The following is a 17313-nucleotide window of genomic DNA, read 5'->3' on the forward strand; positions in this document are numbered from 1 at the left end:
CCCGACATCCAATCTGTATCCATATACTGTTAAATACATCTAAGAAACCTTTCCAGAGAAAGCAAATAGCTAAAGCTGGGTACACACCTGAACGATTTTACAAACAATGCTACTGTCCTTCCAATTTCACTAACAATGATAGGATTCCAGAACACACGAGTTTCAGTGTACACACTCTGCAATAATCGTTACGATGATAATATATATTGTGCCTGAGGACGTAATTAATCAGCGTACACTGTGCAATCATCGTGAAGAATAGTGCCAAAGATTCAGGTGTCCTACTGCTTTGCTCTCAGCGCAACATATATTCATTAGAGAGGCGCCAGACCTCGCAGTAAGATTTGAAGGGCGGCTGTCACAATGCCATCACTACTGTATTATACATAACATAGAACATAGCATCATATCAGTGAAAAAGTAGCAAAGAGTTACGACAAATCAACATTGCTGACTATACAGAAGACTTGTCAATGTGCCTAATCGTGGAAAAACAGTGAAATATGACATACATCACAAACAACAATGTATGACCATGTGATTTTGCACTCTAGACACATGGTCAGTCTTCTGTATCGACAGTACAGTAGAGCTGGCAGTGCCAAAATACACTAGTGAAACCTTAGCGCGCTAACTGGCACAACTCTAGTGAATGTGTTGCAATGAGAGACAAGTTGAATAAGGACACATCTATACATACTTTTTAATATGTGCACTGTCCAAGCAAACAGGAATGAGAAATAGCATGATCTTCAAAGGTAATCTCCCAACATATAGTGCGGCCATGCACACGTACTACTATTCATACACAATATAATACATCGCATCTTCCCATCGGACATGCAGCACATCTAATGGGCAAAGGCGACCCAAGCTGTGTTTACACGATGAATTGTGTATACACACTAGATAGAAGATGGTTGTGCAGAACGGTAGCGGATTGGATGATTGTCCAATATACCGTGTGTACCTTTACATACAAAAACTTCAATTAATGCATCACCCACTTTGACTATTGCATTTCTCTCCTAACCGGTCTTCTCTTACCCAGAATTTCACCTCTATTTTGAATGCAGCAGCTAGACAAGTATAACTTGTAAAGCCGCCTTCTCCTGCTCCACTATGTCGGTAACTACACTGGTCTGTATTTTAAGGAATCCAACACAAAATACTTTTACCAACGTATTAACTTCTTACAAAATCTTCCAACTCAAACTCTGCATAAAGCTGCATACACACTGGACATTGTGTCCAGTAAGCGACATCGGCGGGGGTGCCAGCATCGGTAAGCGCATACACACTTGCTGATGACAACAATGGTGGCGGGGGTTTAGCAGGGCCATGCTACAATCGGCAGCATGGCATCGCTAACAATATCCATAGATTGAGTTGCATGTTCAGGCGGCTGGGGATATTGTTAACGACCCGTAGGAGCGCGCATTGTCCGTCGTCAACTGCATACACACTGAACGATATATCGTTCACAATTATCGTCCACTGTGTATGAGCCTTAAGATCTATGTTGCTCCTTTACACTCAAAACCTACTTTACCTCCCACTCCCGGCTACAGACTTTTTTCGGGTGAAACATACTCCCTGAAAACGTACCACCTCGTGGAAGCTTATGAAATTTCCAAACTACCTTTTTAACACTCTACTGAACCATATTTCCATCCCTCTACATGATTTCAACCAAACTTACAGGCGGTCTCTTTTTTTTCTATCTTCAAGCTACCCTCTAACACACAACTGGATCACTTGGCACCACAAACCAATTTTTATGGTTAAACTGGGATAACAATTAGTGCGCTTCACAAATTAGGAACTGCTTCAAAGGGTTAGGTGTACACCCAATAGCAAACACCTGAATAGAAATTGAAAATATAGAAATAAACCCTGAGCAAAACCTTAAATCGGGGTCATAGTTAAAAATTTCCACTTTTTAGGAATAATAGTCATAAAATCCTTTACAATATCCGGAAATAATGGTTGGATGAGTGTAATAAATGAATTTCACAATACTTCACAATCCAGTCAGTCTGCCAAAAGAAATTGTCTCTGGTTTCCTCTTCACATCGATTTGTAATAACCCCTTGTTCCTCAAAAGATAAAACGGGACAAATACAGGTCGCCAATAGTGTGATAAGGTTTTATTGAAGACAAATTTATATTTAAAACAACAGCGAGGCTGCGTACCATAAAACCAGGTGTATACAAACACCATCAAGCGTATAATGTATAACTTCTAGAAAGGGTACCTCCTGGGATCAAGAATCTACCTCCTCCTTCCTGGTTACCTCCTCACTGGTTCATCAACGCGTTTCTGCTTATGGAAAGCCTTTAGATCAAGGTGTATTGAACTAGACCAGTGTTGGCTAACCTTGAAACTCCAGCTGTTATGGAACTATATATCCCAGCATGCCCTGCCACAGTTTTAGGATGCCCTAATAGCAAAACTGTAGCACTGCATGCTGGGTTATGTAGTTCCATGACAGCTGGAGTGTCAAGGTTAGCAAACACTGAACTAGACTGACTGTTACCTTTAAATACCCCTCCCTCTTCTTTGATTGGTTCATTATTCTGGAGAGGGCAAACACAATTAAAACTCTAGTATTCTCACAAACTATATAGACATCCATTCCCTCTTTAATACTCCTCAATTCGAATTTAATAATTAATACATTTGTAGATCCAAATAAGCTCTTTTGTTTATAAATTTGCGTGCCACTACATAATACGTGTGGAACGCAAATTATTTCCGGTTCCCGATCAAGGGATAAATCTTGTTTCTACCTAGACACATTTCATCTATAGCAGGCAGTCACAAACTCCCAGCACAGATTTATTACACATCTATTACACTCATCCAACCATTATTTCTGGATATTGTAAAGGATTTTATGACTATTATTGCTAAAAAGTGGAAATTTTTAACTATGACCCCGATTTAAGGTTTTGCTCAGGGTTTATTTCTATATTTTCAATTTCTTTGGTTGTAATCTGGCTGTACCAATGTGCAATGTGTGGCACTAAATCTCAGGTATCAAACTCCTATTTTCCAATAAACTAAGTTTGTGAGCAGAACCTCTTTCCCTGTCTGTTAATAACCAGTCTTGTTTTATCACCGTTTGTTCCCCATTGTAAAGAGCTACAGAATATGATGGCATTATATAAATGTTAATGAAAATAGTAATAATCATAGAGAACTGGACTTTGCTACAATTGTCTCAATACTTATGCTGGGCATACACTATACAATTATCTGTCAGATATCTGTCCAATCTGGCTGGTTGGAAAAAACATCTGGTAATGTATGGGAGCAAATGACAATCGAACATTTGTTCAAGAACACTGGAAAACAGACAAAAATTGACGCTCAGAAAAATTGGTTAAATAAAACAAATTAAACCAATTTGAACAATCGTTTTTGTCTGTTTTCCCGTGTTTAAAACCATATAATCGTCATTTGCTCCCATACATTACCAGGTTGTCATTCCAACCAGCCAGATTGGACAGATATCTGACAGATAATTTTATAGTGTATGCCCAGCATAAGGACTAATTTTGCTTTTGTCTGGGAATCAATAACAATTACGATCAGATGCATGTAAAAGTACAAAACACAATAAAGGATACGAAAATATGTTCAAAAGCAAGCAGACAAATAATAAATGTGGTAACTTATTCAAATAAACTTGGTGTCATTTACCTAGAAGTCTGAAAATTAAATGGAGCTCATCTTCTACAGTGGAACCAGGAAACAGAGGTCTTCCTGAAGCCATTTCAAAAAATATGCAGCCAACACCCCTAGTAAGAAAGCAAAATAAAGCAGAAAAAGAAGCATACTTTCAGAATATAAAAGTACATATGCTTATAAAAGAATATTTGCAATCAGGGACATAAATGATGGTACCTTTATCTCAAATACAACATGTATAGCATAACAAATCAGATACATCATTGTGCTTTCAATTTAATGTTAATCGTATAATTGCCATTTAATTATTTTGCTATTCAAAGAAAAAGGTTTTCTGTAATTGGTTTAACTATGTTTTCACCATACATCTAACAATGTGTTCCCTCTTTTTTTTGACTAATATTTTTTGTACAGTACGTGTCGGAAATTGGGTTGCTCAACTATGGCATTTTCTTAAATCCAGTTAACAACTGAAATGGTCCCCGTCTTACACATGGTGTCCTGGCATTCCCTTCCTCTGTACCTTGTGCAACATAGACTGCAGGAAATGGCAGAAAGAGGAAGTTATTTGCTGTTACAGAGATAGGACCACAGAGAAGCGGCAAAAATTTCTGGGGACTTTAGATGTAAAAATCCTGTAAATTTGATCAGAAATGCTTTGGGAGCCTGTGTTCAGTTCCTGACTTAGGGGTCTATTTGCTAAGCAGTGTTAGGAGACAGAGTGATAAGGTGCCAGCCAATCAGCTCCCAACTGTCATTTTTCAAACACAGTCTGTAAGATGGCAATTAGGAGCTGATTGGCTGGCACCTTATCACTTTTCACTCTGTCTCCTAACACTGCTTAGTAAATAGAACCCTTAATCACAAAACATTCACAGCAACTGTATGACTCCACATCAGAAACAGTTATTCAATGCAGGAATCCAGCCCAGGGGAGAAAGAAATAAAAAAGTGGGACTCCCATTGCAGGTAGCACTTGCAGTAGACCCATGTAAGCTAAGCCTAATTGTCGCATTTTAGTCAAAGAATTTGTCCAAAAGTGGACAAACCTTTAACAAGAACTTCACCTTACACGTCTAAAAGGAACAAAGGTCTTTTTTTAAATTAGATGATCCTTATTCCAAGCTACGAAAAGAATACAAATATGTGAATGTGTCAGAAAGCTCTTTAATGTATACACGGAGTTTCATAGCTATAACGCACGTTAGGAGTCAAACATGGTGATTTATCAAACATTTCAAGAGGACAAGTGGTGGTGTTTCCTATAGCAACCAATCAGATTATAGCTCTTATCTATCTAGCACATTTATAAAATGAAAAATACAATGATTGATTCAAATGGGCAACACCTCAACTTATCTTTTCTAAAAGGGTTGATAAATCTACCCCAAAAAGTTCAGACATGTAGAGAAGCTAACACACAGATTATATTTACCACATATCAATTTGTGTTGAATATTCAGAAGAGCCAAGGAGGACATCTGGAGGCCTGTACCATAATGTGACAACCTCATTGGAGTAGGTCTTTGTAGGAACAGACTTTGCTCTTGCCAAGCCTTTATGTAAAGGGAAAAATAAGTTAAACACATGAAATCTATTCATGCCTTGCTAACTGTTTCACACTTGTTACATAAAATGTATCAGTAAACTATTACCAAGTTTCAGGAATACCCAGTTAATTAGGGGTATTCATTACTGCCTTCCAGCTGCTGTAGAACTACACATTTTTTTATTAGGGCATGCTAAAACTGTGGCAGGGCATGCTGATATATGTAGTTCACAGCAGCTGGAGGGCAGCTTGTTAAATATCTCTGCAGGAAAGATAGCATAGTGAAGTTTGTTTAATTTTCACAATAAAGACCCACAAGGTTAATGGCTGAGGCATCAAAGTGATGGGAAATCATGCTGTTCAGTAGCAGACCAGGGACTAAGAGGCATAGCAGTTGTGTTTGAACCTATGGTATATAAATACAGTACATGAGGGGAATACAGATGCAGTGCCTCACCTTAGCAGCAAATTACAAGGACATGAAGAGTGTCAGACACAAGCAGAAGACTTATGGTGATAGTAACCATGTTGCAAATGAAAAATAAAAAAAATGTAAGATGTTTATGGTGATTAGCCATGTTCAGTTTCCAGGCCATCTTTCAGCTACACTTACTTCAGTGTGGATTACACCACCACTGCTATCCACAGTTTACAGAATAAAGTCATTAACATTAAACAAAACAAGAACATTTGAATTTGTACAGCCATGAAAACATCTGTTTTATCTGTAAACTAGGGTCTCATTTTCTAAATTTGCTGCCCTTTTCTGATTTAATTTACTATTCCTAGTGAAAAGAACATCATAGGATACTGCATGCTTCATTTCAGCAAATCATTTTCAACAACCATCACAAGTGTTATATAACTCTAGCTTTTTATCAGCAATTTAAAATGATCTATGTCAGATTCTATCAACTGTGATGATATCTATGATCACAGTCCATTTCATCCTTATTGTTTAGACAGTAACCACCCTCAAGCATCGTTGTACATTAAAATGATGCTTGCCTGAATGCCGATTTTCTGCACAACTGAATCAGAGTCTAGACCAAGGAGCACATTAAAATGAGCAGCTTTTTGTCTGCAGATAGGCTGATCAAGCTTATGGACAAATCCAAACAAGTGAAATCTAGTCATAATAACATAAATATCAGGCATGGCAATCAATCCACCGGATAACTGAAATATCAGTTATAATTATAATTCAGTTCTTAAATTAATTTTGCTTAGATCTGTTCTATTTTATCACATGCATTTATATTATTTTCAAGATGGGATCAACCATGACTTTCTTGGGTTTGTTTTCAAATAAAAACAGGAGTCCCCCTTATTTAATGGAGTATGTTTTCTGGTTTTAAAAATGTTATGGTTTGTTGGGCTAATGGTGCATACACACGGTCAGATAAAAAGGACAATATAAAATGATAACGATAACGTTTATCGGCTCTTTTTTTTTTTTAACCCCTCCAATGACCAAACGATGTTCGATGCGCAGGCATGGATGGTCGAAATCGATATCGACCATCGCCCGTGCATGCAGGCCAACCTGGTCGATATCGACCAGGTTAGCCTGTTTACTATAGGGACCCTCGAATAGTTACGTCATTTGGGGGTTGGTGCATGTTGCTGGATGTTTGATATCGAACATCCAGCACATGCATGACGATCAGACAACGATACTTTATCGTTGTCTGATCGTCCCATGTGTACCGGCCATAACACTTATTTCCTACAATATTTAAGCACTTAAATCAGGTAACTGTTTCAAAAAACTAGTTTAAGAAATAAAAAAGTGAAGAATCTACTTGTTGCTGATTTGGAAAGGTGGATTAATGCCAAAGCAAAAACTACAAAGTATACACACACACACACACATTTGCTTTAGTTCTATTTCTTGCAGTTTCAAGGAATAACCACTTTTTGGCTATTTTATTTGACGTATTAGAGGGAGCAAACATTCTTCTAAAAAAAAAAAAAAAAAAAAAATAAAAGGGTATAATTTGTGTGAATGTGACAAGAGCAAAAAATGGGCTCCGCACAGGAGTTATTTACAACACTGGGAGTGTGGAATGGTAAAGAGGAAGTTGTGTAAAAAATTATAATATAATCTAGAACCACATTAATTATAACTTCCACGAGTTTGGCCATGTGCATCACTGATAGAAAAAAAATATAAGCACTAGCTTAAGTTTCTCCATATTAGTGTGGCAGAGACCGTTACAATACTGGAGTGTATATGGTTCAATTTCAATGTTACATTGTATTGTGAAGTGCTCTCATTGTATGTCATGAGTGAATGAAGTGCAGTATATTCTATTCAACATACCAAAATCTGCTAACTTCAACTCCCCCTTCTCATTGATGAGAAGGTTCTGTGGCTTCAAGTCCCGATGAAGCACTTTCCTCTTGTGACAGTAAGCTAGACCCCTTAAAATTTGATACAAAAATATCTAAACAGGGAAAAGAAAAAAAAATAGATCAGGTCTACAAGACATTGACAAAAAAAAAAAAGGATTACGTAAATCAAAGTAGCAATTTGTATATTTGAGAAAATCACTATTATGATCGAACAGGATATCAATCTTTTTTTTTTTAAATGTAAACTTAAGAACAAGGAAAAAGAGAGGTAAAAGGAGAAAGTGAGGGAGGGTGGGGAAACAATTGTGATGGAGCAGCTACAGAGAGGTGGCTGCAACCACTAAAAGGGAAAATAGAAACCAGCAGCAGCTGCACTCAGTGTGCCTGTTACCACTACCAGCAGCAGTGGCTCCTCACATACCAGAGCACCTGCCGCTAAGTCACTCCTAGCATCGGGAGTTTACCACTGTTTCTAAGCACCAACAACATTGCCATACAAAACAGTGGTTACATCTTATTCTGTACTAGCTGGGATACCCGGCGTTGCCCAGGTCGAAGACTGGACCCTGAAGTACAACTGCAGCCTTTGTTTGTTTACATTGTCCTCACCTATAACCCCATTCTATTGATCCTGAAATGGACCCTACTATTTGCTAACATGCATGTAAACAACGGAGTAACTACCATGGGTGCAAGGGGTGCCCGCCGCTCCCCTGCACCCCAGTCACACACAAGGTAAGTTGGCCCAGTCAGGGCCACCGAGGGGGCCAAAGTGGCATTATGTTATAGGTGGCACTACTGTGTGGCATATTATTATAAGGGGCACTACTATTGTGTGAAATTATGTATTATATGGGGCACGACTACTATGTGGCAATCTGTAAAGGGCATTACTGTGTGGCATAATGTATAAGGGACACTACTACTGTGTGGCATAGTGTGTATAAGTGGTACTACTGTGTGGCACAACATGAATAGGCTCTATGTGGTGGCAAATTATTATAATTTTTTTTACACTGGGAGGGGGTTTGGGAAAGAGCTTTTAAAACCTGCTATGTGGCCACCGAAGTTCTAGTTACACCCTTGTATGCATACACAGAGGGATGACTAATATTACACATATATATATATATATATATATATATATATATATATATATTAATATATATATATATATATATATATATATATATATATATATAGTCACTTTAAAAAGGACCTGCTCCGGATTTAATATGAACTTGCATGAGCCATAAGTTTGACACTTGCTCGGACTGCAGTTAAAAACACATTTGTAGCTTTCACACAGGTTTTTAGCAGACTGTCAATTTCCACTTGAGCCAGCCCCAGAACCTGTGTGACAGTGTGTGCCCCTGACGAAGTTCAAACCTAGGCAAAAACCTAAACCTGGTAAAACTACACTACACTACCCTGCCAAATTTGGTGGACCTAGGTCCAAAAAATTGCCCGTGCATAAAACACAAACAGACAGACTTTCTTGCTTATTATATAGATATCTGCATTTATGCAAACAGGAGCTCTAGGTGACTGAGGTATACACCAGTCATGGTAACAAATGAATTTCTATACTGGCACTTTTACTATATGCAGCATGAAGATATTAAACTCCAATTGGGACTCGACCGTCTTTCTATATTTTTCACAACTAAGGCCCATATTCAATTTGGAGCGAAAAGCCGGGCGAAAAAGTTTCACCGATGACATTTCGCCAGGCGGAAAAGTATCGCCGTATTGAATTTGAAAGACTATCTGCCTAGGCAGAAAGTCAATGCACTGTAATAGGCGAAAAAGTTTCGCCTATGAATAGCAGGTGGAAAAAAGTGCAGAATTGGGGTTTTGGGATGCAACGTTGCGGGAACCCCCGTGCAGCCTTCAGACAGTCCCCTAAAGGTAAACTGCTTCAACATTAAAGAAAAAAAAAAAAAAGACTTAAGAAAACCCCCAAAAAATCACTTTCAATTTGGGGCAGAAAAAAAAAAAGTTGGGGGAAAAACTAGCGAACTAGACTCTAGGGGGCTCCCCAAGTATGCCCCAGGTGTTTTTTTCATTGCAGGGGCTTGCGGAAGGTGGATTTTTCACGATTTTTAAAACTTAACTTTAGCAACTTGAAAATATGTTGCCCCCATTTTCAAGTACGCCAAATTTGCTGGGATAAGTTATTTTCTGCAAAAAAACCTCCTGAATACTATTCTTCACCACTTATACAAAAATGCTATTTATCAGCTATTGAGCACGTTTAAAAACACCAAAAACCTTTAGCAAGCCAAATCGGGGGTAACCATAGCTAACCCCCAAGTCAAAGCATCTTTTGTGGGGTGTCAGGCTGACTTCCCCAAATCTGACATGACTCCACTTGTTTAAGATTCGCCGGGTCCCGTTTTTACACGTACTTTCAAATAGAATTCGGGGATACGCGGGTGATACTTTTCCGCCTGCAAAACAGGCGAAAAGTCCAGGAGGCTGAAAAGTATTGCGGGTCCGCTCAAATTGAATACGGCTCTAAGTATTATATATTTTTTTCTATTAATGTTAGATTGTTACAGATCTTATTACATAAGGACCCTACTGGTGACTTCCTAACTCAACAACAAATGGTAACATCTACCAAAACTTGCTACATACTTTCTCTACAAACACTGCATGTCAGTTGCTAAAAATTCATCTTGTAAACTCCATGATAGACCTAGTGGATCCAAGCTCAAAAGGGTATTTTTCCCTATAATCATTGTTTATATTTATTCTTTACTTGAACTTTTTGTGGTATATTTATATATGACTCCCTATACTGTATTACATGTTTTTCCTGACTACATTATTGTAGGATTTATTTACAAGCAGTAGTATTTTGAGTTCGAAGCTTAGCACTACATTCATTTGTGACTCAGCGCTGCTGTCTATTTTTCGATTATCAATCATTTTTATTCTCGGAACTAATAAAGATATGAAGGACACAACAGGAAGAATAGTAGCGTAATATATAAGAAAGGACAAGGATCTTTCTCCTACTCCACTTGCAAAACAAATTCCTCTTGCTGCTAAAATGTTTGGTCAGAATGACATCTCAAATAAAAGTGCATTATGTACTGTACCTTTACATTGTGTATGCTCATAATATTGCCACAGTCATCCATATATTGCTTCAAATCTTTGTCCTAGAGGCAAAACAAGAACCTATGAAATCATTGTTTATATATAGTAAATTGTACATTTCACTGTAAATTTGGTCTTAAATAATTTCTAACTGCCAATAAAAATTTCTGAAGAACAAAATAAGAAGACACCATTAGCATCCTTAGATTATGCATTTAATATTTTTCAGATGAAAACAAAACAATTAAAGCAAGAAACATGACACTTATGTCGAAAACACGACTTTTAGAAGACCATTTTTCTTCTTAAATTCAGTGTACTGGAATATAAAAATCACATAGGAAATAGTGCAACAACCATTGCATGCGTAATTAGCATTTTATGTCCAACATTATATATCATATATATTTTTAATATATATAATTGTGACCTTCACTGATAAATAGTTAAATAGGAGAAACAAAAGACTAAATAAAATATTTATTTATAATCTACAATATGTATCTTTTAGTTGCTACAAATTGATAGGTAATGTACTTTATATAAATAATAGATTCCAAGAGAGGGCGATTAAGACTTTTTTTTTAATGTTTGCAGCATAAAAATACTCATAAAACTTCTGTTGTAAAAAATAACTATTAGAGATATTAAATGAGCAGTTTTAATGGCAGTATGTTCTCTTCCTTGACTGATTAACAATTAAGGTTAATTAGAATTATTTGTATCTACTAAATATACGCTAGAAAATGATCAGGTAATTATTAATACCCCTTTCACACATACATTAAAATCCCAGGTTTTTGCACATGAACACGTGTGGAAAGAAACAAGCCGGGATAAAGTCCCGGGCCCACGACCCTGCTCTTTACCAGGGTCGGGCTGAGACCTGGGAATTTCCGGATCTTAAATCTGAAAGGGGTATAATTTGCATTCTTAGAGAAAATAAAATTAAGGTGTGATGAAAGTGTGCCTCTTTTACTGTTATGTGACCCGGATGATATGACTCCACATAAGTGGGACTTCTTTGTATACTGTGATCTATCAAACATTTTATGAATTAATATTCTACCATATATTTTCTTATTACTATTACTCAACAGCTCACTATTATGATTGAACTTCAATGCCACTGGACTTATATGGTGACAAACTATGACTGGTAACAAATAATACATTTAAAAAATAAATAAATAATAAAAAAAATAATCAGTTTTTGCATGTTAGAAGCAAATATTATAGTTCTTATTTTATGCTAAGTATTTGTTTTTACATAGAACAAATAATAAGAAACATGCAAACTAATGAAGTAGGTATATGTAAACTGGAATATATATATATATATATATATATATATATATATATATATATATATATAATGTGCAGGCTCGGATAGGTTCGAGTTTGCACGTGGAGTTCGGATTTTTCCCTCCAAAAAAAACGGAACTCAGAAAGAGGCAAATTTTGCCTCTTTCTGAGTTCCGTTTTTTTGGAGGGAAAAATCCGAACTCCACGTGCAAACTCGAACCTATCCGAGCCTGCACATCCCATTATATATATATATATATATATATATATATATATATATATAAAGTATGCTGTGATACACACCTAACTACAGGCAGGGACGGACTGAGGCTGGCAACATATGTGCGTGCCCACAAAAGGGGAGTGGCCTTACGCCACAGGGGTGTGGCCTCACAACATGTTCCCGTTTTTCAGTATCCCGGCTGAGAAGAGCCCTGGGAGGTGGAGCTAATCGGCCGGGGTATGACGGCCCATCTGGTCATCGGCCCTTCTGGCATTTGTCAGAAGTGCAAGATGGGCAGTCCGTCCCTGCCTAGAGGGCTGTTACTAGCCAAAAGGAAAGTTAGGTTATCGGACAAGAGATCAAAAACAGTTTTTTAAAAGAGTGGTGCACTTCTATTATATAAGTGCAATGCACCCAACATCAGGCTACTGGTTTTAAAAAGACCCCGTGAAAAAATGCAAACAATTTGGCTTGGCGTATTACACGTCCCTGGAGAACTGGTAGTGTATCCTGAGGGACACTTTGTCCAGACTAAACAAAGTACCAGAATAGTGTTAGCATATTGTATTTTCATGAAAACCTGAATCATTTGATGAAAATATCCAGAAACACCGACCTTATCAAGGGATGCAGTGTTTATGTACGGTATGGTATTAGTATTGTTTTAGCACCCTTCTGTTGTATTGCTCCACCTATTTAAATATTTTTCTACACTCACTCTTTCACTATGCAAATAGCCGTAGTAATCCATAAGAATTCGGTAATTAACACTTAATTATACAACTGCCTGGACAAGTCCAGTTATATCATACATACCAGATATTCAAAGACAAGTGTCAAAGATTTGTCAGTGTGAACAATGTCGTGCAAGGTGACAATGTTTGCGTGTTTCAGGTCCTTTAATAATGATACTGCAAGAAAAAAAGGGGAAAAAAAGGGGAAAAAAAGATGTTTATTGACACTGCAATAAAACCACACAATACAAGTGACAACGCAGACAACTTGTGTTACAGAATTCTGGTGGCCAGACAGCTTTAATGCAGGTGTCCAATTGAATAGCTATAGGCACTTTATCAGGGAGCTGAAGCTGTGCAGTGCAATCTGTGGCTAATTAAACTCCCCATAATATAATTATAGTTTTCCTCACTTTATGAAATTCAGGCATATAAATTTGCTTTAAATTTCAACTATCTTTTTCTACAATATAGTATTAAATGTAAAAAAGTGTTTCATAAACTCAGTCTTTACACACCCCTTACAGCTCATATTGTCAGGCTTTCTTTGTCAAGTATACTAATGGAGTGTACACACTAGACGATATGCTCCTTGAGTGATATCGTCTAGTGTGTCCCCGGCAGCGTGTGCTCAATGTCGTTCATGACATTGAGCACACCCGCTGAACAACATTAATGATATATCGTCAGGTTGGCCTGCATGTTTACCCGATGAACAATAATGACGAACGACCCGCGGGAACGCGCATCGTTGTTATCGTTCATCGTTTTGGTGTTAAAAATGGACGATAAAGTGGACGACTGAACGATAACGATATCGTTCAGTCGTCCACTTTAATCGCCCAGTGTGTACGCACCTTTAGTCACCTGTTCTTGATTAGTCAATTACATTAACTGCTTCCACAGACAGAAATCCTGAAAACATGACTTGTTGGGGGGTGTGAGAGACTGGATTTGGAAAATGCTGCTCTAGGAGAAAGGTCTGCAATAATGGAAGTCACAAACCAATAGCAATACAAGCTTTACCTTCTCTAATAGCTGTGCATGGTGCTCCTTCTTCATGTTCCAATCGGATTTCTTTCAGCGCTACAAGGTTCTCAGTCAGTTTACTTCTTCCTTTAAATACTGTGGCATATGTACCCTACAAAAGCACATTAATATACAGACATAATGTATGTACATTGCACAAGCGTCCCAAGTTGTGGAAATGAATAAGCTTCTGCAGAAATATCACGCACACTTAGTGATGTAGCACTGATAAAACTCTTCCACCGTGTAGGATTCTCCATCTTCTCAAGAAAATATCATCTTGGTCTGATATTAACACACCTAAGTACAAGTTACCCCTCTATATGAAAATGAGCCATGCGTTCGGTCACATATTTAAACTGACTGCAGAGGAACAAAGCACCGCTACAAGTAGAGGATAGAGATAGTAAGGGAGAGAAATGTGTGACATGGGAAAAGATTAAAAAAAAAGACAGACAGATGGGCTATAGACAGACCTGCAGAGGGCACAACTATGGAAATCAATCAGATCAAAGAAAGTGAAAAGAAAATAAATTATAATTAATTATAAATAGAAATGCCTGCTTAAAATTTACAGTTTTCAAAACCCTAAAAATACATTGGGGTAAATGTGCTAAACTACAGCCTTTGTAAGATGCCACTGAGGGGTATATCTATAATGGGTGCAGGGTGTACGGGGAACAGGGGGGCTCCACACCGCAACAGAATTAGTTACCTCTCCGGAGTCCCACGTCGGCGCGGGGGTCCGGCGCTGTAAAAACGACTGGAAAATGGCCGCCACGGCCATTTTCCCGTCATTTGCGCATGCGCAGTAGAGGAAAAATGGCAGCCACAGCCATTTTCCCGGTGACCAGCGCATTCTCTAGAGACTCTGGGCGCACTCTAGTGTCCTGAGTCTATAACTCCGGCACTGGCCGTGCACAGCTCAGTGCGCTGCCGACCACCGGACAGAGAGGAGGGGGCCAGTGTCGGAGACTGCGCACGGGCCCCCTCCTCTCTAGAAACGCCCCTGATGCCACTTCTGCATATTTAAGACCTAAATATAAAACATCAATTACGTTAAAAACAAATCATGGTGTGCTTTTAACATAATTGATGTTTTAAATTTCAGAATTAAGCACGCCAAGAAGCAATGGCTTTTTTCAAGTTAGATTACTCTAGCTTTAATAAAGAAGAGAAAATCAAGGTCACAAACCTCTCCAAGCTTCTCCAATTTGACATACGTTTCCATCTTCCCAAACCCAATTTCTGACTGTTAGGTAAAGAAAAAAAGAAAAGGAAACTTGATAGTTAAACTACAATGCTAAATAGACATAGTTCAAAATCTCAATAGAAATGCATTGTGTGCACAGAACTACAAAAAATAGCTTACATCCAATCTTTATTCCCATTAACATATGAAGTCTGAGTGATGTGTGTAATTATAATTTGATTAAAGTTTGTATATGGTGTGGCCTGTAATGTCCAAACATACTCCCTTTTTAGGCCCAATATAATAAATGTGGACATATAAATCTTACACACAGCATATAAGGGAGGCAGGTAAAACTCATGACAACTCGTAAAAAAGCTTATGGGTGAAACGCGTCAGTTCATTCGAGTACCTGTTTCTGCGCAGCACAGGACACTCCTGTACCAGGAGCATGTATGCTATTTAAAGAATAATATGTAAGGTACGCATTCAAATCTCAAAGACAAGCAAAGCACTTTTTTGGAAAAGTGGTTGCAACAGAGGTCTAGTGACTGCACATGCCCGTGTCTCTCCCTCAGTTATTTTCACCCTGTTACATGAGCAGTCATTGCTTGTGATTGTCAAAGACAGTGGAGCAAATACACATTCTGTCAACGCATTCACATATTGTCAACAGAAAGGTACAAGGAACCTTTCCTTACAACGCTAATAGAAACCATTTCAATGGAGGTTCATTTTTCAAAATGGTTGCAATTCAGTGTTAGATGGCTCCCTATAGGCTATTATACATGGCGGACATGTTCATTTAAAGAAGTCTATGAAAGTCGCACCATCCACTGATAAGAATAAAATTACAGTGCACAAAACTAAATACTGGACATACAGAGCATCCGGAAAGTATTCACAGGGCTTCACTTTTTCCACATTTTGTTATGTTACAGCCTTATTCCAAAATAGAATATATTAATTTTTGTCCTCAAAATTCTATACACAACACCCCATAATGTCAACGTGGTTAAAGTTTGAGATTTTTGCAAATATAATTTTAAAAAAAGACCACCATAAGAAATCACATGTACATAAGTATTCACAGCATTTGCCAAGAAGCTCAAAATTGAGCTCAGGTGCATCCTGTTTCCACTGGTAATCCTTGAAATGTTCCAACGGCTTAATTGGAGTTCACCTGTGGTAAAATCAGTTGATTGGACATGATTTTGAAAGGCATACACCTGTCTATATAAGGTCCCACACATGACAGTGCATGTCAGAGCACAAACCAAGCATGAAGTCCAAGGAATTGTCTGTAGACCTCACAGACAGTTCCTGGAGTCGGCCGGCCGTCTAAACTGAGCAATTGGGGGAAAAGGGCCCTACTCAGGGAGGTGACCAAGAACCCGATGTTCACTCTGTCAGAGCTACAGCATTCCTATGTGGAGAGAGGGGAACCTTCCAGAAGGACAACCATCTCTGCAGCAAACCACCAATCAGGCCTGTATTGTAGAGTGGCCAGACGGAAGCCACTCCTTCGTAAAAAGCACACGGCAGCCCATCTGGAGTTTGCCGAAATGCACCTGAAGGACTCTCAGACCATGAGAAACAAAATTATCTGGTCTGATGAGACAAAGATGAACTCTTTGGCATGAATGCCAGGCGTTGTGCTTGGAGGAAACCAGGCACCGCTCATCACCAGGCCAATATCATCCCTACAGTGAAGCATGGTGGTGACAGCATCATGCAGTGGGGAGGTTTTTCAGCGGCAGGAACTGGGAGACTAGTCAGGATAGAGGGAAAGATGAATGCAGCAATGTAGAGAGACATCCTGGATGAAAACCTGCTCCAGAGCGCTTTTGACCTCAGACTGGGGCGAAAGTTCATCTTTCAGCAGGACAATGACCTTAAGCACACAGCCAAGATATCAGAACAACTCTGTGAAAGTGGCTTCAGGACAACTCTGTGAAAGTCCTTCAGTGGCCCAGCCAGAGCCCAGACTTGAATCAGATTGAACATCTCTGGAGAGATCTGAAAATGGCTGTGCACCGACGCTTCCCATCCAACCTGATGGAGCTTGAGAGATGCTGCAAAGAGGAATGGGTGAAACTGCCCAAAGATAGGTGT

The 17313-nt window shown here is 38.5% G+C and overlaps 1 protein-coding gene across 5 annotated transcripts in view; it reads right to left on the reverse strand.

Moving 5' to 3' along the window:
* The window catches only part of CDK17 (cyclin dependent kinase 17), a 192146-nt gene that overhangs the window by 31632 nt on the left and 143201 nt on the right, over positions 1 to 17313 (reverse strand). For all 5 annotated transcript variants that reach the window (XM_088454359.1, XM_088454356.1, XM_088454357.1 and 2 more), the window contains 7 exons: positions 15202 to 15258; positions 14004 to 14118; positions 13060 to 13154; positions 10715 to 10777; positions 7573 to 7696; positions 5133 to 5253; positions 3710 to 3807 (listed from right to left, as the gene is read on the reverse strand). In XM_088454359.1, coding sequence (XP_088310485.1) covers positions 3710 to 3807; positions 5133 to 5253; positions 7573 to 7696; positions 10715 to 10777; positions 13060 to 13154; positions 14004 to 14118; positions 15202 to 15258 — 673 coding nt within the window. The remainder of the gene's footprint in view (positions 1 to 3709; positions 3808 to 5132; positions 5254 to 7572; positions 7697 to 10714; positions 10778 to 13059; positions 13155 to 14003; positions 14119 to 15201; positions 15259 to 17313) is intronic.

The sequence above is a fragment of the Taudactylus pleione genome, unplaced genomic scaffold, assembly GCF_031769625.1.
Source record: "Taudactylus pleione unplaced genomic scaffold, aTauple2 ptg000040l, whole genome shotgun sequence".
Lineage (NCBI taxonomy): Eukaryota > Metazoa > Chordata > Amphibia > Anura > Myobatrachidae > Taudactylus > Taudactylus pleione.